Source organism: Lemur catta, chromosome 3 (genome assembly GCF_020740605.2).
Source record: "Lemur catta isolate mLemCat1 chromosome 3, mLemCat1.pri, whole genome shotgun sequence".
In the NCBI taxonomy this organism is placed as follows: Eukaryota; Metazoa; Chordata; class Mammalia; order Primates; family Lemuridae; genus Lemur; species Lemur catta.
The window spans coordinates 52,857,620-52,884,928 of record NC_059130.1 but is presented as its reverse complement, the minus strand read 5'-3'; the positions used below and the strand labels follow the sequence as shown (position 1 = coordinate 52,884,928).

The 27,309-nt window shown below is 33.9% G+C and overlaps 1 protein-coding gene across 1 annotated transcript in view; it reads left to right on the top strand.

The window, feature by feature from the left end:
- Positions 1-27,309, top strand: part of CCDC18 (coiled-coil domain containing 18) — a 94,866-nt gene that overhangs the window by 48,421 nt on the left and 19,136 nt on the right. Inside the window, exons 16-22 of the mRNA XM_045547516.1 lie at positions 3,206-3,322; positions 9,381-9,548; positions 12,433-12,575; positions 16,777-16,940; positions 17,462-17,675; positions 21,802-21,901; positions 22,496-22,612. Of these exons, the coding sequence (XP_045403472.1) occupies positions 3,206-3,322; positions 9,381-9,548; positions 12,433-12,575; positions 16,777-16,940; positions 17,462-17,675; positions 21,802-21,901; positions 22,496-22,612 (1,023 nt within the window). The remainder of the gene's footprint in view (positions 1-3,205; positions 3,323-9,380; positions 9,549-12,432; positions 12,576-16,776; positions 16,941-17,461; positions 17,676-21,801; positions 21,902-22,495; positions 22,613-27,309) is intronic.

Here is a 27,309-nt window from a genome sequence, read left to right as displayed (position 1 = left end):
AATTTTTTTTTATTTCAATGGATTTAGGGGGTAAAAGTGGAGTTTTGTTACATGGATATGTTGTATAGTGGTGAGATAAGGACTTTGGGTGTGCCCATCACCTGAATAGTATACATTGTACCAATAAATAATTTTTCATCCTTCATCCTCTCCCACCTTCTCCCCTTCTGAGTCTCCAGTGTTCATTATGTCACTCTGTATGACCATATATACCCATAGCTTAGCTCCCACTTATAAGTGAAATCATGTAGTATTTGGTTTTTGTTCCTGAGTTACTTCCCTTAGGATAATGGTCTCCAATTCCATCCACGTTGCTGCAAAAGACATTATTTCATTCTGTTTTATGGCTGAGTAGTATTTCGTGCTATATACACCACATTTTCTTTATCTACCCATCAGTTTATGGGCACTTAGGTTGATTCCATATCTTTGTGATTGTGAATTTTGCTGCTATAAACATACGAGTACAAGTATCTTGTCGATTATGATTTTTTTCCTTTGAGTGGATACTCAGTAAAGGAATTGCTGGATTGAATGATAGATCTACTTTTAGTTTTTTGAGGAATCTGCATACTGATTTCTGTAGAGGTTGTACTAGTTTACATTCCCACCAATAGTGAATAAATAAGTGTTCTCTTTTCACTGCCTCTGTACCAACATCTATTGTTTTTTTTGACTTTTTAATAGTGGCCATTCTAACTGGGGTAAGATGTTATGTCATTGTAAGAAACCAATAAATTAAACAAATTGTTACCTGGTGTTAAGTCGAAAATTGAGAAAGTGCTTCTTGGATTCAGAGATTTATTTTTTTCTTTTCTTTTGTTTTCCTTTTATTTTCTACTCTGGATTCTTTTTTGTTTCCCCCAAGGAAAGTCTTAAGTGGAAAATAAATGAAGAACTTAAATGCTTTTATTGAAGATGCTTAGCCTATAGCCCCAGCTGGTTGTCCCCAGACTGTGCATCTGAGGAGATTCTTTGGTTCAGCAGAGCGGTGTTTTTTGTTTTGATTTCATTCATTCATATGCATATATATATATAGATCTATATTTGCAAGTGGTTTATATACAGTGTAAGAAGATCTTTATTTGTATGAGATTCAAACTTTCAAACTCTTTGTTCAAATAAGAAACTCAACAGAGTAGTGGATTTTTGTTAATTATTTATTAGTTTTAATTGATTTATTAATTTCTAATTAGATTTATTTTTAAAAATTTCAAGCCCACAAAAAAATTGAAAGAATAGTACAGGGAACATCTGGGTACCCCTCATCTAGATTCACTGTCTTTTAAACTCTGGCTATACTTACTTCAACTCTGTACACACATGTGCACCCCCCCCACTTCCTTTTTGCCAGACCACCTGAGAGGAGGTTACATATCATAATACTTTACATCTTTAATAGTTAAACATGCATCTTCTTTGAACAGAAACTTTCCTCTATGTGGCCATACTACCACTACACACCAGAGAAAGCCAATATTAATTTAATAACATCATTTAATACAAAGTCCATACTGAAATTTTCCCAATGAATTAAAAAAGGTCTTTATAGCCTTGCTGCTCAAAGCATGGTCTATGGACTGTCAGGATCAACACTGCCTGGAAGTTTGTTAGACTTGCTGAATATCTAGCCATTCCCTAGTCCTGGGACTAAAGTGAATCAAGTGAGATGCCCCTGGCACAAAATTTAAGGAGACACTTTCAGGATTATGCAAGTAAAAGGTTGGTTCTTTATGACATCTTATTTTAAGGTGGTGACTGCCATATTTTACTATTTTAAGGGCACGATTTTGTCATTGGTAAACAAACTCTGGGGTGATTCTTTGAGGCCATGTGAATGTCCTGTTCCTTAATAACCTTATAACCAATGGTTTTAACATCTAGTGATGAACCTTGCCTGACTAAATGAGTTACTATGTTGTTAATTATCAGGTAGTGAGTTCTGACATAATCATAGAGTTTATTTTTTTCTCTCTGTGTGGAAGATGATACAAGCAGCAATGCCCATTCTCTTGTTTCAGAAAGAAAACTTAGAGGTATTTATACCTTCATAAAGCAAATGTTAATTTAAAAATTATTACTAGGGCAACAGTTTATTAACAAAGTCATTCAGACTTACAGACTTTTTAGCTGTTAATGGTTACATGCACAGGCTATAGGGACAATCTTGGAAAACTGTGTGTCTTAACAACATTCCCTTTTTAGAAATAAGAGTTGCAAGGATAATTTCCTGATGTAGAATAGTATCTGCAAGAGGGTACATTTTTCTTTTTTTCTCCTTGCTGAGATTTCTTTCATGCTTTCAAGACTGCTTGCTGGAATTTTATTATTATTAAGAGATAAAACACCCCTAAGAAGCTCAAAATTACAATCAGGAAAAGAAAGGAACAAGACAAGAATCTTATTAAGAGATGGGATATGGAGCATGTATGCAAATTATGAGCCTTAAACTAACTTTTTGAAAAAAAACTTACTGAATTTGAGTTGCTTTATAATATTGATAGTATAAACCATTTATAGCTGTATGAACACTTGAACCAAGTTTAAGTGCTACCTTTCTGAAAATGTTTTCACTGATTCAAAGCAAAAAAGCCTTCTCAGTTTTTTTCTAGCTGACAAAAATTTTCATTTTCTTAATAACTTCAGCATTCCAAAATATTTTCTCCTTAGCATCATTAGCAATGCACTAGTTTGTACTGATTTTCCTATTTTTCTTAGTCAAGGTGGCTTAAGACATAGGCTCAAATACTACTTACCTTTTAAAGAAAGTGTTCTAGGGTGTTTGGCCTACAGGTTCTTGACAGTTGTCCCCAGTCTGTGTTGTCAATCTTAGCTCCCAAGTAACCATATCCAACAAATTCATACTCTTAATACCCTAAACTCTTGCCAGCTTCTCACCATTCTCTCTCACAGTGTCTTACTTCTGAGCATATTCCCTCTTCCTGGAATGTCCTTCTCTACTTCTTCAACTCTTGTTTATTCTTCTGGATTCCATTCCCTGGTTTCCTCTTTGGTTCCTCAGTTTGCAGTGAAGAATGAATTTTCTCAATAAATCTCTTCTGTAATAGCATTTTATATCCTAAGTAGGACTGAATATTCACTGTTTGAAGCAGTGAGGTAACATTATTGAGCATATAATAATAATAAGCATTCCTTAATATTAGTTGATTTTCTTTTTTTTTCCCCCCACTTTTTTCCTGCTTAGGTCAGACAACTAGATTCAGCATTAGACATTTGTAAAGAAGAACTTGCCTTGCATTTAAGTCAATTGGAAGGAAATAAGGAAAAGTTTGAAAAACAGCTAAAGAAGAAATCTGAAGAGGTAAATTAACATTTCTTTTATAGATAGCATAGTTTTCAAGTGATTTCTTTTTGACATATTATTTTCGAGATACATTTTTATGTATTTAAAACCAAAAAACCTTTCTAGTAACACGTAACTTCCAATTTTACATTCTTTTAGGAGCAGACATTATTTTAATGCAACATAGAGTATGACACCTTAAAATTCAAATTTTTTATTTGTTTTTAGGGAACCAGAACAATAAATTATTAATATTACAGAGTAATTTTAATATAAAATTATATGCTTAAAACACTTAGAATTAAATTAACACTTAGAACATTGTTTAGATTTAGAGGTTTAAAATTCTTCAAAAATTTTCCATTTGTCTGAAAGATTGAGAATTAAGTTTAGAAATTCAACTTTCTTTAGAAAGATTTGCAAGCCCATTTATTGCTGCTGAATTATTAGCTCTACTGTACATGCATTGGGTTACTTACTTAGAAAATCATCTGTCACTTGTCCATGTGTATTGATAAGAAACATGGAGAAGAATCCAAGTACCATTTACTTTTGACTTACTTGTCTTTAGAGCAGATTGTAATGTCTTATAAAACTTTTTAATGCTGGTTAATATAATTAATACCTTGTAACAGAGTTGTAAGGTTTTCATTATATATAGCTAGGTTTTAGAAAATCTGATTTGATTCATAGCGCATCTATTCTGTTAATAATAGATGATGTTATAAAGATGTTTTAATCTTTTAAGTCAGTGAATATACCCAAATCGTATAGCTAGCTGAATAATTAAGTGGCCCTAGAGCATAATGGTGGAAACTTAGCCAGATGTGAAAACTACATGTTGATTATCCATCATAGAAAGCTAATATATAGTCCTCTGAATTTTTGCCTCAGGCATATATTCTTTTCCAGATGGCAAAATAAATATATTTATGTTTAAAATAATACTGACTTTGGGGTTCTGAATTTTTGGAAAATATTATAACTTAATATGAAAAAATTTTTAAATGCTTTTAAAAATGATAAAGTTATATGTTGATGCAAAATTATGTTGTCAACATGATAGAAGAAAATAAATACTAGATAGATATGAATAAGCCTAAATATTTTCTTCATAAAGAATTTATTCAATAATATCGATCATTGATAAATATCTTTATTTAATTTGATGGACTTAAATTTTGAGAAGCTGGGATCATATCGTATTTCTGTGTTTTATTTTTAAGCAACAGTTATTAGAGTGCTTCTACTTTGGATACACATTAATACTAGACAAAGTTTAGTGTAAAGTAGATTTTATAATCTAAATTCTACTTTCTTATTGACTTTAATTATAAAATAAATTCTCTGGGAATAGAGTAATACATTAGTGAATATAATGTAGAAACAGTTTATTCTGTATTTACTTTTAATATAAAGTCAACTGCAAGTTAAAGGACAGTGCAATGAAATGTCAGCATAAATTTGATATTCTTAGCTTGCTGGACTGTAAAAAATAAATAAACATATAGGTACCAGGTTGTATTTTTTTTTTTTTTTTAGCTAAAATACATATTATTATTTGCTTAGCATGCCTTTTTTTTTTTTTTTTTTTTTTATTTCAGCTCATCATGGGGGTATATAAGTTCAGGTTATATACATTGTCTATGTCCCGCCCATCCCCCTGAGTCAGAGCCTCAAGCGTGTCCATTCTCCAGACAGTGCACATGGCACTCACCATGTAGTCATACCTCCATCTCCTCCCCCTACCCCCTACCTCCCCGAGTCAGCACCTTCAAACGTGACCATTCCCCAGACAGTGCACAACGCACTCATCATGTAGGCATACACCCATCCCCCCCCACCCCGCCCCGTCTCAGTCTGATATCCAATTGGTATCCTTCCCCGATGTGCATTTAGGTGATGATCAGGGAAACCAATTTTCTGGTGAGTACATGTGATGCTTGTTTTTCCATTCTTTGGATACTTCACTTAATATAATGGGTTCTGATTCTCTCCAGGAGAACCAAAGTGATGTTGTATCACCGTTATTTCTTATAGCTGAGTAATACTCCATGGTATACATATACCACAGTTTACTAATCCATTCATGGATTGATGGGCACTTGGGTTGTTTCCACTTCTTTGCAATTGTGAATTGTGCTGCTATAAACATTCGGGTACAGGTGTCTTTGTTATAGAATGACTTTTGTTCTTCTGGGTAGATGCCCAATAATGGGATTGCTGGATCGAATGGTACGTCTACTTGAATCTGTTTAAGGTATCTCCATAATGCTTTCCCCAGGGGTTGCACTAGTTTGCAGTCCCACCAGCAGTGTATGAGTGTTCCCGTCTCTCCGCATCCACGCCAACATGTGTTGTTTAGGGACTTTTTGATAAAGGCCATTCTCACTGGAGTTAAGTGATATCTCATTGTGGTTTTGATTTGCATTTCCCTGATGATTAGGGATGTTCAGCATTTTTTCATATGTTTGTTAGCCATTCTTATATCTTCTTTTGAAAAATTTCTATTCATGTCCTTTGCCCACTTTTTGATAGGGTTGTTTGATTTTTTCTTGCTGATTTTCCTGAGTTCTAAATAGATTCTTGTTATCAGTCCTTTATCTGATGTGTAGTATGCGAAAATTTTTTCCCATTCTGTAGGCTGTCTGTTTATTTTCATGACTGTTTCTTTGGCTGTGCAGAAGCTTTTTAATTTAATCAGGTCCCATTTGTTTATTTTTGTTGTTGCTGTGATTGCCTTAGGGGTTTTCTTCATAAATTCTTTGCCTAGACCAATGTCTGTAAGAGTCTTTCCTACATTTTCTTCTAGAATTCTAATAGTTTCCCCCCTAAGATTTAAGTCTGTTATCCACCGTGATTTGATTTTTGTGAGAGGTGAAAGCTGTGGGTCCTGTTTTAGTCTTCTACATGTGGCTATCCAGTTTTCCCAGCACCATTTATTAAATAAGGAATCTTTTCCCCAGAGTATGTTTTTGTCTGCTTTGTCAAAGATTAGATGGCTATATGAGGATGGTTTTATATTTGGATTTTCTGTTCTGTTCCATTGGTCTGTGTCCCTGCACTTGTGCCAATACCAAGCAGTTTTAATAATCACAGCTTTGTAGTATAGTTTGAAGTCTGGCAAATTAATACCTCCCATTTTGTTTTTGTTGCTTAAAATTGCTTTAGCTAAACGGGGTCTTCCCTGGTTCCACACAAAGCGTAAAATTATTCTTTCTATACCTGTGAAAAATGATGTTGGTAATTTAATAGGGATTGCATTGAATCTGTAGATAACTTTGGGCAGTATAGTCATTTTAACAATGTTGATTCTTCCAATCCCCGAGCATGGTATGGTTTTCCACCTATTTACATGTTCTGCGATTTCCTTCCTCAGTGTTTCGTAGTTCTCCCTATAGAGGTCCTTTACCTCCTTAGTTAAATATATTCCTAGGTATTTTATTTTCTTTGTTGCTATTTTGAAGGGTATTGAGTCCTTAATTTGGTTCTCCGTTTGACTGTTATTGGCATATATGAATGCCTCTGATTTGTGTGTATTGATTTTGTATCCCAAGACTTTACTGAATTCATTGATCAATTCCAGGAGTCTCTTGGTTGAATCCTTGAGGTTTTCTAGATATAACATCATATAATCAGCAAAGAGTGAGAGTTTGATCTCTTCTTTCCCTATTTGGACTCCCTTGATTCTGCTCTCTTGCCTGATAGCTCTCGCAAGGACTTCCAATACTATGTTGAAAAGTAATGGGGACAGTGGGCAGCCTTGTCTGGTTCCAGTTCGAAGTGGGAATGCTTTCAGTTTTTCCCCATTCAGTATGATGGTGGCTGTGGGTTTGTCATATATGGCTTGTATCATTTTTAGATAGGCCCCGTCTGTGCCTATTTTGTTAAGTGTTCTTATCATAAAAGGGTGTTGAATTTTGTCAAATGCTTTTTCTGCATCTATTGAGAGGATCATATGATCTTTATTTTTGCTTCTATTTATGTGGTGAATTACATTTATAGATTTGCGTATGTTAAACCATCCCTGCATCTCTGGGATGAAGCCCACTTGGTCATGATGGATTATTTTTTTGATAAGCACTTGGATTTGATTTGCTAGGATCTTATTGAGAATTTTTGCATCTATATTCATAAGGGATATTGGTCTGTAGTTTTCTTTTTTTGTTGCATCCTTTCCTGGTACCAGGTTGTATTTTGTGCATTAATATTTGTAATACAACTAACATTAGATACTTTAATATATGTACTTGAAATTTTGCCAGTGGTTAGATTACTGAAATAAAATTTTCTTGTTATTGTGTGATATGACTTACTTGGAGTTTTGATGAAGTCTTATCTTGTTTTCTTCTATTTTGTCTTATTTTAATATTTTGTCCATTTTTTTCTCTGAATAGAAAACTAAGTGTGAGGCAGGATGTTCCAATAAAGACAAAATAGTATTTAAACCTATCTTGTAGGCAAGTCAGTTTTATCTAAAATAAACCACTGCAGAAGTGTGATCTGCAGTTTTGTCAAGAGCGACTAGTGAAAACAGGTGCTACTGACACATATTTGCACTAAATTATTTTCATACAGTCAGATGAAAGTTAACTAAAACAGATTAGCATAAAAAAGGAGCATAGTAGGATTAGAAATTGGTTAGTTGCCTGTGATATCTAGGGTTGCTCCAAGTTTATAACATCATCATATAATAAAGAAATCTGAAATGTAAGAGCTTCTCTTTATGAGCAAAGAATATTTGGCCCCGAAGGCCTTGATGATGCTCCTGAATGTTCAACTATTTGGGTAACTAGAAAAAAGAAGCAAGTCATGATTCTTTTCCACTGTTTATTTTAAGGATTTTAAAATACTTTCTTCTGGAATGATATTTATGGTAAACATTCTTTGCTTTAAAGGAATGGCTTTATTTTCCTTCATTTAAAAAAATTTATTACATAAACAACAATAAGAAAACTTTTAAGGAACTACAACCCACTTTCTAATACTTCAGTTTTCATTTTTCTATTTGCATTTATATTTTTCATAATTAATGAAATGTGTGATTTTTTAAAACTTTGTAAATTTTTGTGTTTGCTACTATCTTTTTAATTATTTTAAATGGTTACATAATTTAAATGATTGATGTATCATCACTTATTAAATCCTCCTTTTACTTTGGGAGAAAAGAATATTATAAAATATATTTTAAATTACCCTTCATTGTTGATACTATTTTAAAAATAATTTCTGCTGGCAGATTTTAGAATTTGGGTTACTAGGATAAAATGGCATTTATTTTCCTTCTTAATATATGCTCCCAGATAACTTTAAAGGTATCTTTTAAAGCAATTTTGGAGACCAGTAAATTCAGGTCCTAAATATTTGGAGTGAATGAGTGAAATTTCTTAGTTGGTATTGTCATTCCTTTATGTCCCTTCTGGAGCATGAATATTCAGGAGTACTTTTCTGGGATATTATTTTATAAACAAAAGCAATAATAGCAACAATAATGTATTATAATGAATAGCACCTAACATTATACAGTGTTTTCATGGCTATAATTTATCATTAGTAAGGGTGAAAGAACCAGAATGTAGAGAAATCCATGGCTGCCTGTGTTCTTCCCTCCTTGTGGTAGGGGTAAAACAGAACATGTTCTTTTTTGTGGCAGTGAAATGTGGCAACATGTGTTTCTGCCCAAGGAAGCTTACTTATGACTCAAAGCTCAGGGTTTTTATTAGGATCTGGTCACAAAGGAACAATGAGCAGCCTACAGGTATCAAAATTCCAGACTCCCAGAAAGAAAGCATGTTTCATTGTCTCAGCCAGCCAAAACGATCTTACCACTTAAGAGTATTTCAAAAGCCACCTTCCCAGACACCAGCCAAGAGCCAGTCCTATAAGGAAGCCCTTCTAATACATCTCCCCATCAGAGAAATGAACCCTGCCCTTCCATATGGCAAACTATAGCCATGAATACAATTGTTCCATGTGAGAAGTGGGGATTATAATCCAATAAGGAAGCCAGTTTCGACATTATATTGCTTTTTATTTGAAACATTTCATTGTAATGAGAAATATGTATATTTGTTAGGTATATTGTTTACAGAAAGAGCTAAAGTTAAAAAATCACAGTCTTCAAGAGACCTCTGAGCAAAATGTTATTCTACAACATACTCTTCAGCAACAGCAGCAAATGTTGCAACAAGAGACAATTAGAAATGGAGAGCTGGAAGATATTCAAACTAAACTTGAAAAACAGGTATATAATATTGGCCGTATACAATTTTATTTGCATGAAACAGAAATTTTAAAAATCATGAAGAGATTTTTGGTTAGTTGTATAAATTGCTGTTTAACCTCAAAGTTTTCACATTATAATAAATATTCTATATTGTAATAAAGTTCTATTGCTATATAATCAGATCTTCATCTCTAATACTGTGATTACGTGTTTGTCATTCCATATGATGTAGTTATAATTTAGATGACTTTATCCAATCTCTTTTTTCTTCTTAGATGTAAATATAATACCTATCTGAATCATTATTCCTTCTAATTTCTCCTTTTTGGATCAGGATGTGCTGTGATATTCCCTAAAGAAATGGCAAAGTAATGCACTAAAATAAAAATCCCAAAGGAAAATACCACTGCTACTTAGTTCTAAAAATAAATCATTGTTTCAATGAATCCTAGGGAATTTTATACTAAAATCTAATCTTTTTTCTTTCATTCATTGCCAAATTTATCTGAATTCTTTTGACAGATATTTCACATTTTTATTTAGTTTTTCTCTTTATAAATGAAGTCAAACTTATAGAAATATATAAATTAGAAAATGATAGTCACCTGTAATATTACTGTACCTTGCCTTTAGGGTCATTTGTATGGACTATACCTTAACTTTTTGTCTATGAATGGTCTTTTATTTACTTATTCTGAATTCATCCTCAGCCTGTTCTCTCTACATTTAAATACATCAGGCAGGTATTCTGTATCTTCTTTTTTAGAGATACACGCCTATGGCTCTCCATCCCTTTTGTTAAAGTCTAGACCTATTGCTTGCTATGCCTGCTATACAGCTTCATCCTGAAGCATTTCTTCATCTCACCCAAATCCTTTGTCACTGATTGGTTTTTGCAGAATTGACTATGATTCTTGTTCCTTTTAAGGTTGTTTTCTATTAATATTTCTATTATTAATATGGTTTTGTGGTTTTCTTCTGTTTTTTGTTTTTTCCCCCTTAACTCTACCATTTATTTGTGTTTTTTATTTGGTGATTTTATTTCTTTGTGGTCTTTTTTTTAAAAGATTTTGTCTTCTCTTTTTCTTTGAGGGTCTGTAGAAGTTTATATCTAAAAATTTCTTCGGTATTTAGAGTAACTTTTCTAGTGTATATTCTTTCTTCCTTTCATTCATATTCCATTTTGCGTAGGTTCCATTTTGGATCCTTTCACATTATTACACATCTTTAGATTCTTTCTGTTTTTGTGTGTGCTGTTTAATCAAGAATTAAGTAGGTATCTCATCACTGGGAAATGGAGGCTAAAAAAAGGTAAAAAAAGAAAAAAAGAATTAAGAAAGTAGATCTTCCTTGGTTTCCTTCCCTTTTTACCTGGGTAGTGTTTTAATTTTATTCTTGGAACTTGAGGTGAAGGGGTAGATATTAATGGATTATAATCTATATTTACTTCTAAAGTGAGGGATTTTAGAAGAACAAGGAAGATATTAAGGTTAGAAGCAAGAGGTTAACTTTGAGATCACAGTCATATAAATGTTCATTGAAGACATAAGAGACTGAGGTTACTAGGGAGATAATTTGTAATGAGAAGAGGGAAGATTGACTTGAATCCCTGAGGCATGTGATACATAGAAGCCAAAGTATTTTGTGATGGAAGGAATGACAATTAGTGTCATGGGCTGCTGGAATCAATGCCAAGTAAAATGAGGGTTGGGAAATGTCCATTGAAATTAGCAACTTAGGGGTCACTGCACTGGTGATATAATCGCAGTTTCTATGGAATGGCCTGATTGCTATGGGTTGAAGAATGAATGAAAAGTGAGACAGTGATACAGCAAGCATAGAAAACTCTGAGAAGTTGGGCTATGAGTGAGAAGAAAGGAAGGGTGGTAGGCAGAGGAAAGTAGGGATATGAAGAAAAGTTTTTTTATAATGGGAAAGTCTTGAACATGTTTAAATGCTGATATATAAAAACAATATAAAAGGCTGGGCATGGTGGCTCATGCCTGTAATCCTAGCACTTTGGGAGGCCGAGGCCAGAGAATCACTTGAGGCCAGGAGTTCCAGACCAGCCTGAGCAAGAGCAAGAGCAAGAGCAAGAGCAAGAACCCATCTCTACAAAAAATAGAAAAATTAGCCAGGCATGCTCCTGTAGTCCCAGCTATTTAGGAGGCTGAGGCAGGAGGATTGCTGGAGCCCAGAAGTTTGAGGTTGCAGTGAGCTATGATGACACCACTGCACTCTAGCCAGGGTGACAGAGTAAAACCCTGTCTCAAAAAAAAAAAAAAAAAGGTATAGAGAGTGAAGGTACAGGAGAGAGCAGAGATAGTCAGTAGTATGAGGTTCCTGAGAAATTGGGTAGGAATTGAATCCAGAACACCTGTGAAGGAATTTGTCTTATATAGGAGAAAGAATACCTCTTTTATCGTATGTAGTAGAACAGAGGAAGAATGAATAATTTATGATGGTTATGATGTGAGCAAATGTAAGTTGTAATGTTTTAGATTGGATGGGAATCTAAGAATCCTTCATTGAATAAGCCAATTTGTGAAAAAGGAAAGGAAGGAATGGCTGACAAGAAGAAAGAACATTTCATATAGGGACAATAAAAAGGGGAACATTTACTACTATTTTGTTAAATTTTTATAATACTTCATGACACTTTAGTGTTACAGTGTGGCCACTTCACTAAATTATAATATGTATGTGAAATATCTTTATTATTAAAAAGTAAGTTGTGCTTTTATATTTTCAAAATATTGCTTCCTGGTCTGTACTTTGTATTTTATGATGTATCTTGAAACTGGATGATAAGCTAGCCTACATATTTATAAAGGTATCTTTTGTCTGAATAATGTTGAGCTGTGATTGAATTTAAAAGACTTACTGAAAACTGCTTTACAAGGTATCAAAATTGGAACAAGAGCTTCAAAAACAAAGGGAAAGTTCAGCTGAAAAATTGAGAAAAATGGAAGAGAAATGTGAATCAGCTGCACATGAAGCAGATTTGAAAAGGCAAAAAGTTATTGAGCTTACTGGTTCTGCCAGGTAAAATATGAATGTGTTAGTTTTATTTACATTTCCATTTCAGTGTCAGTAGCATCTGAGTTTCAAAATCAGATAATGTTCAATGGAGCATTTGCTTGAGGGATTAATTTTTCCATAGTCTGTGTTCCTGGAGCATTTTGTTGGTATCTCCCTTGTATCCTTCATGGCTTTTTTTTTGGTATTAATAATTTAATACTTTAACCTTCCTACTGTATTGTAAGTTCCTTAGGACAAGGATCATATCTGGTTTATTTTAGCGTCCTACACAACTAGCACAGTTCGTTATACCTTATAGACACTCAACAACTGTTAAATTGTAAATAACATTAAAAATTGCAGGCAAAAATGTACTCAAATAGAGGAAACTTTCAGGGGATCTAATTGTACATGGAAGGGAGTAACTTAATAAAATATAACAGTGGTTCTAAGTCTTGATTGAGCATTAAAATCACCTGAGGAGCTTGTAAAGTATACTAATGCCTGGGTATCACCTTTAGATTAAATCAAATCTAAAGATTCTAATTTCCTGCACTGAAGCTGAAACCACATGTTCCTAGGTTCCCTCTCCCCCATTGACAGGGGTCCTTTGTTCTCAGAGTAGCAACTTGCTTCCCTAACTGTCCTCCACCCTCTCAGCAGGGTCAAGCGGGTGTTCCATGTTTAAGGCTAATAGACCATAGTTCTTCAGACTTTCTTTCTTCTGTTGATAGGTGTTTACCCACTAACATAGTAGTCTACCTTGAGTTCACAAAGACTAATCATATTATAACTTTATCCTTATTTATGCCAGACACCACAGGAAGCCCTATATTTACAGGTCAACTTTCATTTCTCACACTGATTCCCAAAAAGCTCTCCATATGTTCTGTTTCTTTCTCTCACCCTATCCTAACTTCTGAAAGACTTCTACTGTGCCTTTTGGAATTCATAGTCCATTCTGAGAGACAGCCCCTATATTCACTACTTCTTTTCTCTTGCTGTGACAGAAACCTGACACTCCCCTGAGAACATTGCTTCTTCCCCTGTAGCCCTCTAAAATAAAAACTTTTCCCTGTAGCTCTTGTACCCAGAGTCAAGGCCTGAGGTAGTGTATTATTATACTCCATGAACCTCATGTCATCAGATCATATCATTCCTCTCTGTTTCTGGCACCTATAGACCACCTGACTTGCTGTCTCCATTACCACTCGTGTCATTATTCTTGGAGATTTCAATATATATCTAGCTGATTCTTCGGACAGCTTGACTTCATATTTTTTTAAATTCCTGTCCTCTAATGATCCTGATCTCTAACATACCTCGCCATTCACTTCCATGGTTTACCCTAGACCTTATCATTTCCAATATCTGCAGTTTCTCCAAAACCTGAATATTATGTATCTACCACTATGTTATTGCCTCATTCACTCTAAAACCCCAAATCCAACAATTCTTTGACCCAACCAGGACCTCTAATCCATTGGTTTCACCACTGTCTCCATTCTCTGATGCCTTCACTTTTTTCTTTACCAGGCTTAAATTCTAGTTAGTCATTAAAATCACTAATTTGCATATGCCCACAACTTCCTTACCACTGTACTTGTGATATGCAGTACTGAGTATGTTCAACTCAGACTACTCCATGCCTGCATCTTTATAGAGCCTGGAGAAAAATATAACCATTTTGACTAGTTTTGCTTTAAATTCTTATCTTCAAACTTTAAGTGTTCCCTTAATGCTGCCTGGTAATCATAATGATTTTTACTCTTGTAAAAGATTGTTTTACTCCTTTGTCTCGTCTTTCAAAACTCTGACAACTTTTCCGCATCCTGGCTCTCACTGATTATCTTGGTTTCTGCTTCACTTAAAAAAAAAAGGTAGTAATTCATACCTGTAATCCTAGTACTCTGGGAGGCTGAGGCAGGAGGATTGCTTGAGGTCAGGAGTTCGAAATCAGCCTAAGCAAGAGCGAGACTCTCTCTCTACCAAAAATAGAAAAATTAGTTGGGCATGGTGGTACACACCTGTAGTCCCAGCTACGTGGGAGGCTGAGGTAGGAGGATTGCATAAGCCCAGGAATTTGATGTTATAGTAAGGTACAATGATGCCACTGCCTTGTAGCCTGGGCAGCAGAGCAAGACTTAGTCTCAAAAACGTGGGGGGTGGATAGTAACTGCTTCTTCCTTTTTAACCTCCACTCTTTTGACTTCTAGACAAAACAAAACTCTTCTTGATTATGGCTAATAGGCACTTTCAGTAGGAAAAGTAATTCCTAAATACTGATAGGAAACTTATGAACTAAATAATTAAATCTCATAAGAAATATGTACCCTAGTTCTAAGAAATCTTTTCTTCATGAGGACTTTTCTGTTTTCTCTGTTCCCACTATTATTTATTTCACTCCTAGAACTACAATTTCTTAAACTCTATTTTTTTCTCCCAAAGGTGTTACAGTTAAAATATATCTGTATTTCTTTTTTGATCTGTTTTAGAGTTAAAGACAGGGTTTCAGACAGAAAAAAAGAAAACTAGTTTGTGCCTACCCAGGGATATCAAAAAAAGACGAAGGGAAACTAATAATTTATTGAGTACCTTCTGTGTGCCAGACTATGTGCTAGGTGGACACATTAACTTATTTAACCTCAAAACAGCCCTATGATCTGGTTTTATTATCCCTGTTTTTAAAATAAGGAAGCTAGAATATGAGATGAGTATATTTTAGAGTATATTTTCTTGGCATTTTTACCTTCTCTGGGTTATCATCATATACATTAGTTATATATATATATATATATATATATATATATATATATATATATATATACACACACACACACACACATACACACACACCATGCTAAAATATACTGATACCCTAATGAGGCATATAGATACACCTTTGAGGCATATAGAATTCTGTTTGCTTGTTGCTAAATACCTATAGACTGCTGTGTGTTTTAAGTTCTTGTATGTGCTTTTTATAAGTTTTCCTTAACTTCTTTGCTGACATGCTGTCAGCTCTTGGCACTATATACCAGCATCTTTTGATTATTCTTTTCTAATTATCTGTTTTATATCTACTGTAATATTAGAAGCTAATTGGTCAAACTAAAAATTGTTTACTTGGAATTTTAGAACTGTAAAAGGGTCATTAGCACTTGTCTAATCTAGTGGTTGTTAACTTAGTTGGTCCATGAACATATCTGAGGATCTGGTAAAAAGGTATGGATTGTTTTCTATACATAGATGTACACGTGTTCATTATACATGTATAATTTAGCATATTGTTTCAGGAGTTTTATAGTTTTCCTCAAGTTCACTCAAGGACTTCAAATTTAAAACCCCATGAACAAATCCAAATTTGTTAGAAATTCAGAAAAGAAATGTTTCTACTCGCAAACTCAATTTAGGAAATTTCAGAGACCAAAACAACAAAAACAAAATGTTGAAACAAAGGAGCATGAACTTGATAACTCTTCCTGTTATCAAAGATAACATTAGCAGTTATTTAATTAGTGATTATTACTTTGCAATTACCAACAAATGGACTTAAAACAGCCTCTTAGTATGTTGATTTGTCTATAGATAGAGGAGCTTCCATATTGGAATAAGCTCAGGACTGACTGAAAGTTAGTAAACCTGACCCTATCACTATCAATAACTAGTTTTATTATCTCAGACAATTCACCTAACCCACCCAATTTTCTCATCTGTAAAGCAGAGAAGTTGCACTACTCTAGGAATCTCTAGTCCTTTTTAAAGCTAAAAAAGATAGTACTAATAATAATGAAGCTCCGAGTAAAAACAACTGATTTGGCCCTCCTGTGACTATTAATAGTGTGGTCTTTATGATGAGTAATTGCTCAGCTTCTTTATTGTCTTTGTTGCAGATAATAGAAATTACAGATGAATGAGGTGCCTATCCCTGGATGTTCTCAATACATACAAAGTGAAAGTTAAATGTAGTTAGATTGAAAAGAATGTTAGCCTAGTTAAACATTGCCAGGTAATACAGTTATATTTAGTGGTATGTAATGTGTAAAGAAGTACAGTCTTTTAGTTGGAGAATTTTTAAAAATTAAAAATGTAATATGTGATTTAAAATTCTGATTAGACATTATGCTGATATTTGTCCATATATAACTTGTAGACTTTCTTTAGTCAGAGACAAGTCAGTTGGTTTTTAAGTTTCCAAATTACCTGTTTTATTGTTTGTCAATAGGCAAGTAAAGCTTGAGATGGATCAGTACAAAGAAGAGCTGTCTAAAATGGAAAAAGAAATAATGCACTTAAAACGAGATGGAGAAAACAAAGCATTGCATCTTTCTCAATTAGATATGATCTTAGATCAGACAAAGACAGAACTAGAAAAGAAAACAAATGCTGGTAAGCAATGGATTAGATGAGCTTAGCTGCCTGCCTATTTATACTTGAGAAGTGAAATAAAATGAGCATTTGAGATGGTGGGGCCAGAAGAGACAATGAATGGTTAGTATTTTGCCTCTTGCAGATGAATAAAATTGAATATTCTTTTTTTTTTTTTTTTTTTTTGAGAAAGGGTCTCGCTTTGTTGCCCTGGGTAGAGTGCAGTGACGTTATCATAGCTCACTGCAGCCTCAGACTCCTGGGCTCAAGCAATCCTTCCTCAGCCTCCTGAGTAGCTGGGACAACAGCCATGCGCCACCACACCTGGCTAATTTTTTCTGTTTTTGGTAGAGATGGGATCTCGTTCTTGCTCAGGCTGATCTCGAGCTCCTGACCTCAATCCATTCTTCTGCTTTGGCCTCCTGGAGTCCTAGGATTACAGGCATGAGCCAAAAATTGAATATTCTTAATTATAGTTATTTATAAAGTTCTTAATAAAAATGGTTTATATATAGTTCTAAAATTATTCTCCCTCTTAATAGTGAAGGAGTTAGAAAAGTTACAGCACCATACTGAAACTGAACTAACAGAAGCCTTGCAGAAACGGGAAGCACTAGAGACTGAACTACAGAATGCTCATGGAGAATTAAAAAGTACTTTAAGACAACTCCAGGAATTGAGAGATGTACTACAGAAGGCTCAGTTATCATTAGAGGAAAAATATACTACTATAAAGGACCTCACAGCTGAACTTAGGTGAGTTAAATAATAAGAAATGATAATCACAATTATAAATATTTCACTGTATTATTTTGAGTCCTTGGGTCATATAATAAAATTTATTGTTGAATTCTAGATGTCTAAACTTCTCAGCTGCCTTTGGCTCACTGTGTCTCATCCTAGTCAGCTCATCCCATGCTTCATCTAACTAATTCATCTGTTGCTACTGGCTGCCAAAATTTCCATCCTCAGTCTTTGGACCAGTTTATACTGGCCATAGTAGTAAAAAAGGATTGGAGAAGTATACAGCAGTGGCTAATAGCAAAAAAATTAATAATAATATTTTTCTTTGTATTAAACCCTTATTTTATGCCAGGCATAGGCCAGGGACTTCACATGTGACCTTTCACTCATTTCCTTACAACAAACCTATCAGATAGATTTTATCACCTTTTTATAGTTGAGAAAACTGAAGCTTGAGAAAATTAAGTAAAATGCCCAAAGACATATTAATACAAGTAGTGGGGTCTAAAGAAAGGAATTAAATACAAGTCTGTCCAACTCTAATGTCTGGGTTCTTAGATTAGCACTGATAGCATAAAATGCCATACCAGCACACAATGCTGGCTATGCCAGTACACAGCTATAGTGAGTGGAGGTGGAGAGCCAGACCAGAGCCAAAGTATGGGAAATTTAGATTTAGAAAAGGAAAACAGAGTTACAAATAAGGATATAAAAATGTGGAATAAAAGAACAGGATAAAGAGCAGGAAGATGACCCAGAACCTTAATGTTGGACCCCGGGATTCATATTATTCTCTCTCCACAGACTCGTGCTTCGTAAATATCATGTAGTTTTAAGTACTTGTCATCTTAGTTGGATATTTTTAAGAGGTATCTCAAACATGGCCAAAACAGAACTCATTTATTTCCTCATAATCCTGCCCTTCCCGTATGTCAGTATCATACAATTGCTGAAACCCAAAATCAGCAAGATTATTCTTATCTCTTTCCATCTCTTTTAAAATCCAGTCTATTAGTAAGTCATGCCAACTTTATTCTCAAAACATATTCTGAAATCCATTGATTTCCTGGCCTTTTTTCTGTTACCACCTTAGCACAAGTCATCATCATCTCTCACCTGGTCTATTGCTGTGGCTTCCTAACTGGTCTCCCTGCTTAGATTCTTAACCCCTCCCCCCTCTGCTACAATCTGTTCTCCACATAATAGATTTATGTTTATGATTTAAAACATAAATCAGATCATATTGCTTCTAATGGCTTCTCAAAACATTCAGAATAAAATGCAACCTCCTTTGGAAATGAAAATCAAAACTACATTGAGATACTACTTGACACCCACTGGGATGGTCATTTAAAAAAAAAAAAAACAGGCCAACATGGTGGCTCATGCTTGTAATCTCAGCATTTTGGGAGGCCCAGGTGGGAGGATTGCTTAAAGCCAGGAGTTTGAGACCAGCATGAGCAACATAGTGAGACCCTGTCTCTACAGGAAATTTAAAAAAACAAAATTAGGTGTGGTAGTACACCCGTAGTCCCAGTTACTTGGGAGGCTGAGGTGGAAGGATCACTTGAGCCCAGGTTCAAGGTTACAGTGAGCTATGATCACACCACTGCACTCTATCTAACCTGGGGTGACAGAGAGAGAGACACTGTTTCTAAACCAAAAGTAAAAAAAAGAAAGAAAGCAAGCAAAAAGAAAAACACTAGAAAATAACAAGTGTTGGCAAGGGTGGGGAGAAATTGGAACCCTTATACATTGCTGGAGGGAACATAAAATGATGCAGCCATGTTGGAAAACAGTTTTGCATTCCTCACTAAGTTGAACATAGAATTACCATACTACCTAGTAATTACACTCCTAGCTATATAACCAAGAGGATTGAAAACAAGTATTCAAACAAAAATTGTACATAAATGTTTTTAGCAGCTCTGTTTATAATAGCCAACAAAGTGAAAATAACCTAAATGTCCATCAGCAGATGAAGGGATAAACAAAATATGATATATCCATATAAGGCATATTATACAGTTATAAATAGGGATAAAATAGTGATACATGCTACAATGTGACTAAAACTGGAAAACATGCTAAGTGAAAGAAACCAGACACATGTTACATAATTCCATTTATATGAACTATTCAAATCTGTAGAGATAGAAAGCAGACTAGGGAGTGCTATAGACTGGGGGGAAGGGAGAATGGAATAGAACTACTATAACTGGTAATGGGTATGAGCTTTCCCTTGGGGATGATGAAAAAAGCACTGTACATAGACAGTGGCAATCTTTTTGCTTTGGTAAACTGCAGTACAACATTATGAATATGCTTAATGCCACTGAATTATACACTTTAAAATGGTTAAAATGATAAATTTTATGTTATATATATTTTACCACAGTTAAAAAAAAAAAAATCTAAGCTCCTTATCCTAGAATACAAAGCCCAAATGATTAGGTTCCTGCCTACTTCTCTGGCCTCATTTCATACCACTCTCCTTGCTCCTGGCCTTTTTTATTATACTTAAAATTTATCAAGTTTGTTTCTACCTTTGGACTTTGCCCATAGCTGTTTCTTTTGACTGGAATAATTGTTCTTTGGCCAGCTTCTTCTTGCCCTTCACATTATCTCAGAGGAGCCTTCCATGACTACTCACCCTAAAGTAATTTAATGCTCTAACATAGCACTTAATATTATAATATTTTTCTTTTTTAGTTACTTATTCTTTATAGTCTGTCATTTCTCCTGGACCTATTACAATGTAAACTCTGTGAGGTCAGATACAGCTATCTTGTTTACTATTAAATCCACAGCATTTAGAACTCTTGCACATAGGAAGCATCCAATAAATATTTGCTAAATCGATGTTAAGTAAATGAATCCATGAAAGAAGTAAATAGTGAAATCTTGAGTTCTAGATAATAGATGAATTTTGGAAGCTCAGCTATTTGCGTAGACAGAAGTTAGAGTTTTCTTTAGAATTAATGTCATATTATTTTTAGAATATTTGTTTTAGACTTACGACTCTTGAGACTTTTAGAAGAATATTGAACAGCTCATTAAAGAAGCTCAGAATCTTCATTTAAAAATTCAGTACATTTATCAATATTGTTTCATATTTCAGCCTGGAAAATCATATGAAGATTTTCAAAATCAATATTTTTAGCCTTTGTCATATCAGAACTTAGAGTTTCAAATTAAAATTCTCTGATCATAAGCATCAGAGTGGTAGAAGCCTTAAAATTGTGTCAATATTAAGCATTTTTATAATACAAAGTTAAGGTTTTAGGGGGGCTAGAATTGATTTAAAATATTTAAAAAAGATTTTTATATTAGACTTTAATAATTATATGTAAGGTGTTACTTTGAGTAAAATCCCCATGAGAAATACTATGGTCATTGACTGAACTATGACTATCTGGGATACCAATCTTGAGATAAATGCCTCATTCAGTAGTAGTAAAGTCACAGCTGTTACATGTAAAAGACTTTCAAACAATCTCTTGATCTATGTATGAAAAATATGGATATATATCTTTAAAAATTCTTATAATGATTCAATCTTAACATCCTAGTAGTGCTTTAATAATTAGCTTAAATTGTAATACTACAGTTTGAGTTAACTTCTACCTTTTTAAAACACCCTATTAAAGTAATTGTATTGGCTGGGCATGGTGGCTCACACCTGTAATCTCCGCACTTTGGGAGGCTGAGGCAAGAGGATCACTTAAGGCCAGGAGTTCAAGACCAGCCTGGGCAACTTAGTGAGACTGCATCTCTCCAAAAAAAATTTCAAATTAGCCCGGTATGGTGTCACATGCCTATAGTCCTAGCTACTGGGGATGATGAGGCGGGAGGATCAGTTTAGCCCAGGAGTTCAAGGTTACAATGAGCTACCATTAGGTGACTGCACTCCAGCCTGGGCAAAAGAGTGAGACTCCATCTCTAAAAATAGATAGATAGGTAGGTAGATAGTATTGATGTCAATAATTTTCTTCATACAGTATTCCTTTCCATCTGAGTTAGTTACATATATCCTGTTGCTTTTAATTTATATGAAAGGTAACCAGGTTGGCCTAACTTTTAAAAACTATGATATTTCTACTCTCTGCTTTGACCTTTTTCCTTTGATCAATTGCAGAGAATGCAAGATGGAGATTGAAGATAAAAAGCAAGAGCTCCTTGAAATGGATCAGGCACTTAAGGAGAGAAATTGGGAGCTAAAGCAAAGAGCAGCTCAGGTTGATTTCCTTATTTACATTTTAATGAAATTTTCTGTTATGTCACAATCACTCAAGATTTCAGAGGTTACCAGTTTTTTGTTAAATGGACATTTTTATAGCATTTTTTCTCTGCACATAGGATTTATTAAATTAGAAATATGTCATCTCTTTATCTTGATATATTTTACAAATTTTACATAAATTTTGAGAATGAGGGTTAGTGTCTGAACCTTTTGATCTCTTAAATATTACTTTGGATCAGAAGAAAATGGAATTAAATGAGTTACTTTCACAGCTAAGTATTGGAGGAACAAAAATATTTAGAAAGCATTATTTAGCAGTTTTTATCCAACATAATATGAAATCTGAATCATTTTATTTGTTATTGATGACCATAATCATATCTTATTAAGTTTCTATAATATATATGGAGCTTGTGAACCAAGATTAGTAAAGAATGATTATTTTTCCTATTTTTAAAAATAATTTATTTGAGATGAGTTTATGTTTCAGTTACATTCACAATAAACAATTTGAAAGCACATTACAAGCAAACAAGTTTTCACATCAGAATAAAATTTAACAATAGTTAAACGTTACTTTTATATTTAGGTTACACATTTGGATATGACCATTCGTGAGCATAGAGGAGAAATGGAACAAAAAATAATTAAATTAGAGGGTACTCTTCAGAAATCAGAATTGGAACTTAAAGAATGCAACAAACAGGTAAATTATTTTTAAATTACATATTTTAAATTATTTTTAAAAAATAAATCCTTAACTGTAAGCGCCCATTCTTATAATATGGCTTTCTTATAGGATACATATGATAAAACCACTACATAATTTTAATCATCTTGTACATGCCACTTTATGTTCATTTTTCTCCTCTTAATGTTATTTTAAATATTTCCCTTGTATCAATATGTCACATGTTTATCATAATGTGTACATGTCTGAATATGTGTATAAATCCTCCATCTCTTGAAGGATTTATAAGTAATTCTGGTAACTGTGGTTGCCTCTTAGGAGGGAACACAATGGGAGGGAGACTTTGTTTTCTCTAACAATATTTTTACCTCATGCACATATGACCTATAAAATTATTCATAAGGTCATGTAACATTCACTGTTTTAATGTACCTTAATTTTCTTTTCTTATACAATTAAATATTAAATAGTATATTTTAGGTGTACTTATAAGCATCTTATTAAGCATAAGAATTCTTTTTTTAAAAATATTTTTATTCATGTATAATAGCTATACATATTTTGGGGGTAATGGGATATTTTGATATATATGTGTGTATATAACTTGTAATGATCAAATCAGGTTAATTGAGTTATCCATTGCCTCAAACATTTATCTTTTTTTGTGAGTTGGGAACATTAAAATTCTTCTCTTCTAGGTATTTTGAAATATATAATAAATTATTGTTAACTGTAACTTCCTTACTGTACTATTTAACACTAGAACTTATTCCTTCTATCTAACCGTATTTTTGTATCCGTTAACCAAGTTCTCTTCATCCTCGCCTCCTACCTTCCCTTCCCTTCCTCTGGTAACTGCCATTCTACTTTCTACCTCCATGAGATCCACTTTTTTAGCTCCCACATATGAGTGAGAACATACAATAATTGTCTTTCTGTGCTGTCTTATTTTACTTAACATGTTGACCTCCAGTTCCATCCATTGTTGCTGCAAATGACAGGATTTCATTCCTTTTTATGGCTGAATAATAAATAATCTATTGTGTACATATATATGTACAATATTTTCTTTATGCATTCATCTGTTGATGGATACATGTTGATTTCATATTTTGGCTATTGTGAATAGAGTGCTGCAATGAGCATGGGAAGGCAGATATCTCTTTGATATACTGATTTCCTTTCTTTTGGATATATACCCAGCAGTGGGATTACTGGACCGTATGGTAGTTCTATTTTTAGTTTTTTCAGGAACCTCCCTACTGTTTTCCATAATGGCTCTACTACTTTACTTCCCCACCAACAGTGTATAAGTGTTTCCCTTTCATCACATCCTCACTGGTATTTGTTATACTTTATCTTTTTGATAATAGACATTTTAACTGAGATGAGATGGTATCTCATTGTAGTTTTGATTTGCATTTCTCTGATGACTAATGATGTTGAGCATTTTTTTGGATAGTTTGCAAATATTCTCTATCATTCTGTACGTTTTCTCATCACTTTGTTGTTTCCTTTGCTGTGCAGAAGCTTGATGTAATCCTATCTGTCTATTTTTGCTTTGGCTACCTGTGTTTTTGAGGTCTCACACACAAAAAAATCTTTGCCCAGACCAGCGTTCCATAGCAGCGGTCCCCAACCTTTTTGGCACCAGGGACTGGTTTCATGGAAGACAGTTTTTCCATGGATGGAGGCGGGGCTTGAGGGGAGCTCAGGCAACCATGCCAGTGATGGGGAGCGGCTGTAAATACAGATGAAGCTTCGTTTGCTTGCCTGCTGGTCACCTCAGTTCCTAAGTTTCATGGAAGATAATTTTTCCATGGACTCGGGGGTGGGGGGGAGCAGAGATGGGGGAAGATGAGGAGGGTGGTGGAGCTCTGCAGTCTGGACCCTAATAGGCCATGGACCAGTACCAGTCTGCGGCCAAGGGGTTGGGGACTGCAGTTCTATAGCATTCACCAATATATCCTTTGGTTAAATTTATTCCTATGTATATTATTTTATTTTTTGTAACTATTGTAAATGGGATTGCTTTCTTGATTTCTTTTTCAGCTGTTAGCATATAGAAATGCTACTGATTTTTGTATGTTGATTTTGTATCTTGCAACTTTATCAGTTCGAGTAGGTTTTTCTAAATATAAGATCATGTTGTCTGCAAATAAGGCTAATTGACTTCTTCTTTTCTAATTTGCATGCCTCCTTTATTTCTTTCTCTTGCTTAATTGCTCTAGCTAGGACTTCCAGTATTATGTTGAATAAAAGTGGTGAAAGTGGGCATCATTGTTTTCTTTCAGATCTTCTTAGTGGCAAAGTTTTTAATTTTTCCCCATTCAGTATGATATTAGCTGGGGGTTTGTTGTATATGTCCTTTATTGTGTTAAGGTATTTTTCTTCTATACCTAGTTTATTGAGCATTTATAATCATGAAGGAATGTTGAATTTTATCAGATGCTCTTCAGCATTTATTGAAATGATCATACAGTTTTTGTCCTTGATTCTGTTGATGTGATATATCACATTTATTGATTTACATATGCTGAGCCATCTTTGCATCCTTGGAATGAATCCCACTTGATCATGGTGAATGGTCATTTTAATGTGTTGTTGAATTTGGTTTGCTAGTATTTCTTTGAGATTTTTACATGTATGTTCATTAGGGATATTGGCCTGCAGTTTTCTTTTTTTATTGGGTCTTTGTCTGGTTTTGGTGACAAGGTAATGCTGGCTTTGTAGAATGAGTTTGGAAATATTTCTTCCTCTTCAATTTTTTGAAATAGTTTGAGTAAAATTTATATTAGTTCTCCTTTAAATGTTTGGTAGAATTCAGCAGTGAATGCATCAGGTCCTGGGCATAAAGAAGTCAATTCAGCAAGAGGATATAACAATAGTAAATATATAGGCACCCAATACCAGAGCACACAAATATATAAAGCAAATATTAATAGATCTAAAGAGACAGATCACAATAGTAGTAGGAGACTTCAACACCCCAGTTTTAGCGATGGAGAAATCATTGAAGCAGAAAAATCAACAAAGAAACATTACAGTTAAACCATGTATTAGACAAAATAGGCCGGACATTTACAAAAGAGTTCACCCAAGTGCTGTAGAATATACATTCTTTTCATCAGAATATGGAACATTCTTGAGAATAGACCATATCTTCAGCCACAAACAGGTCTCCACAAATACAAAAAAGTCAAAATCATATCAAGTATCTTTTCTAACCTTAAAGGAATAAAACTAGAAATCAATAACAAGAGGAATTTTGGAAATTTCTTTCATGGGAGACTCTTTATTACTGCTTCAATCTCATTACTTGTTACTGGTCTGTTCAAGTTTTCTGTTTCTTCATGGTTCAGTCTTGGTAAACTGTATGTGTCCAGAAATTTACCCATTTCTTCCAGATTTTCTAATTTTTTGGCATATGGTTTATAATAGTCTCTAAAGATCCTTTGAATTTCTGTGGTCTCAGTTGTAATGTTTCCTTTGTTATCTCTGATTTTATTTATTTTGGTCTTCTCTCTTTTTTTCTTAATCAGTCTGACTAAAGATTTGCCAACTTTGTTTATCTTTTTAAACAAACAACTTTCAATTTGTTGATCTTTGTGTGTTTTAATTCTCAATTTCATTTTTTTCTGCTCTGACCTTTATTAATAATTTTTTTCTCCTCTATTAATTTCAAGTTTGGTTTGTTCTTGCTTTTCTAGTTCCTAAGAGCTAAAGAAGCATTGTTAGGCTTTTTATTTGAAGTTTTTCTATTTTTTTTTTTTGATGTAGGCATTTATTGCTATAAACTTGCCTCTATGTACTGTTTTTACCATATCCCATAGGTTCTGGTATGCTGGATTTCCATTTTTATTTGTTTCAAGAAATTTTTAAATTTCTTTCTTAATTTCTTCATTGACCCATTGGTCATTCAGGTGCATGTTGTTTAAATTCCATGTATTTATACAATTTCCAAAGTTCCTCTTGTTATTGATTTCTAGTTTTATTCCTTTAAGGTTAGAAAAGATACTTGATATGATTTTGACTTTTTTGTATTTGTGGAGACCTGTTTGTGGCTGAAGATATGGTCTATTCTCAAGAATGCTCCATATTCTGATGAAAAGAATGTATATTCTACAGCACTTGGGTGAACTCTTTTGTAAATGTCCAGCCTATTTTGTCTAATACATGGTTTAACTGTAATGTTTCTTTGTTGATTTTTCTGCTTCAATGATTTCTCCATTGCTAAAACTGGGGTGTTGAAGTCTCCTACTATTATTGTGATCTGTCTCTTTAGATCTATTAATATTTGCTTTATATATTTGTGTGCTCTGGTATTGGGTGCCTATATATTTACTATTGTTATATCCTCTTGCTGAATTGACTTCTTTATCATTATATAATGACCTTCTTTATTTCTCTTTACAGGTTTTTAGTTAAAGTCTATTTTATCTGATAAAAGTATAGCTACCCCTACTCTTTTTTTGGTTTCCATTTACATGGACTATCTTTTTCCATCCCTTCACTTTCAGTTTATGTGTGTCTTTATAGGTGAAGTGAGTTTCTTGTAGGTAGCATATAGTTGGGTCTTGTTTTTTAATGTGTTCAGCCACTCTGTGTCTTTTAAGTGGAGAATTCATTGTTATTATTGATAGGTAAGGAGTTAACTACTTCCACTTTGTTACTTGTTTTCTAGTTGTTTTGTAACTCTTCTCTTCCTTTCC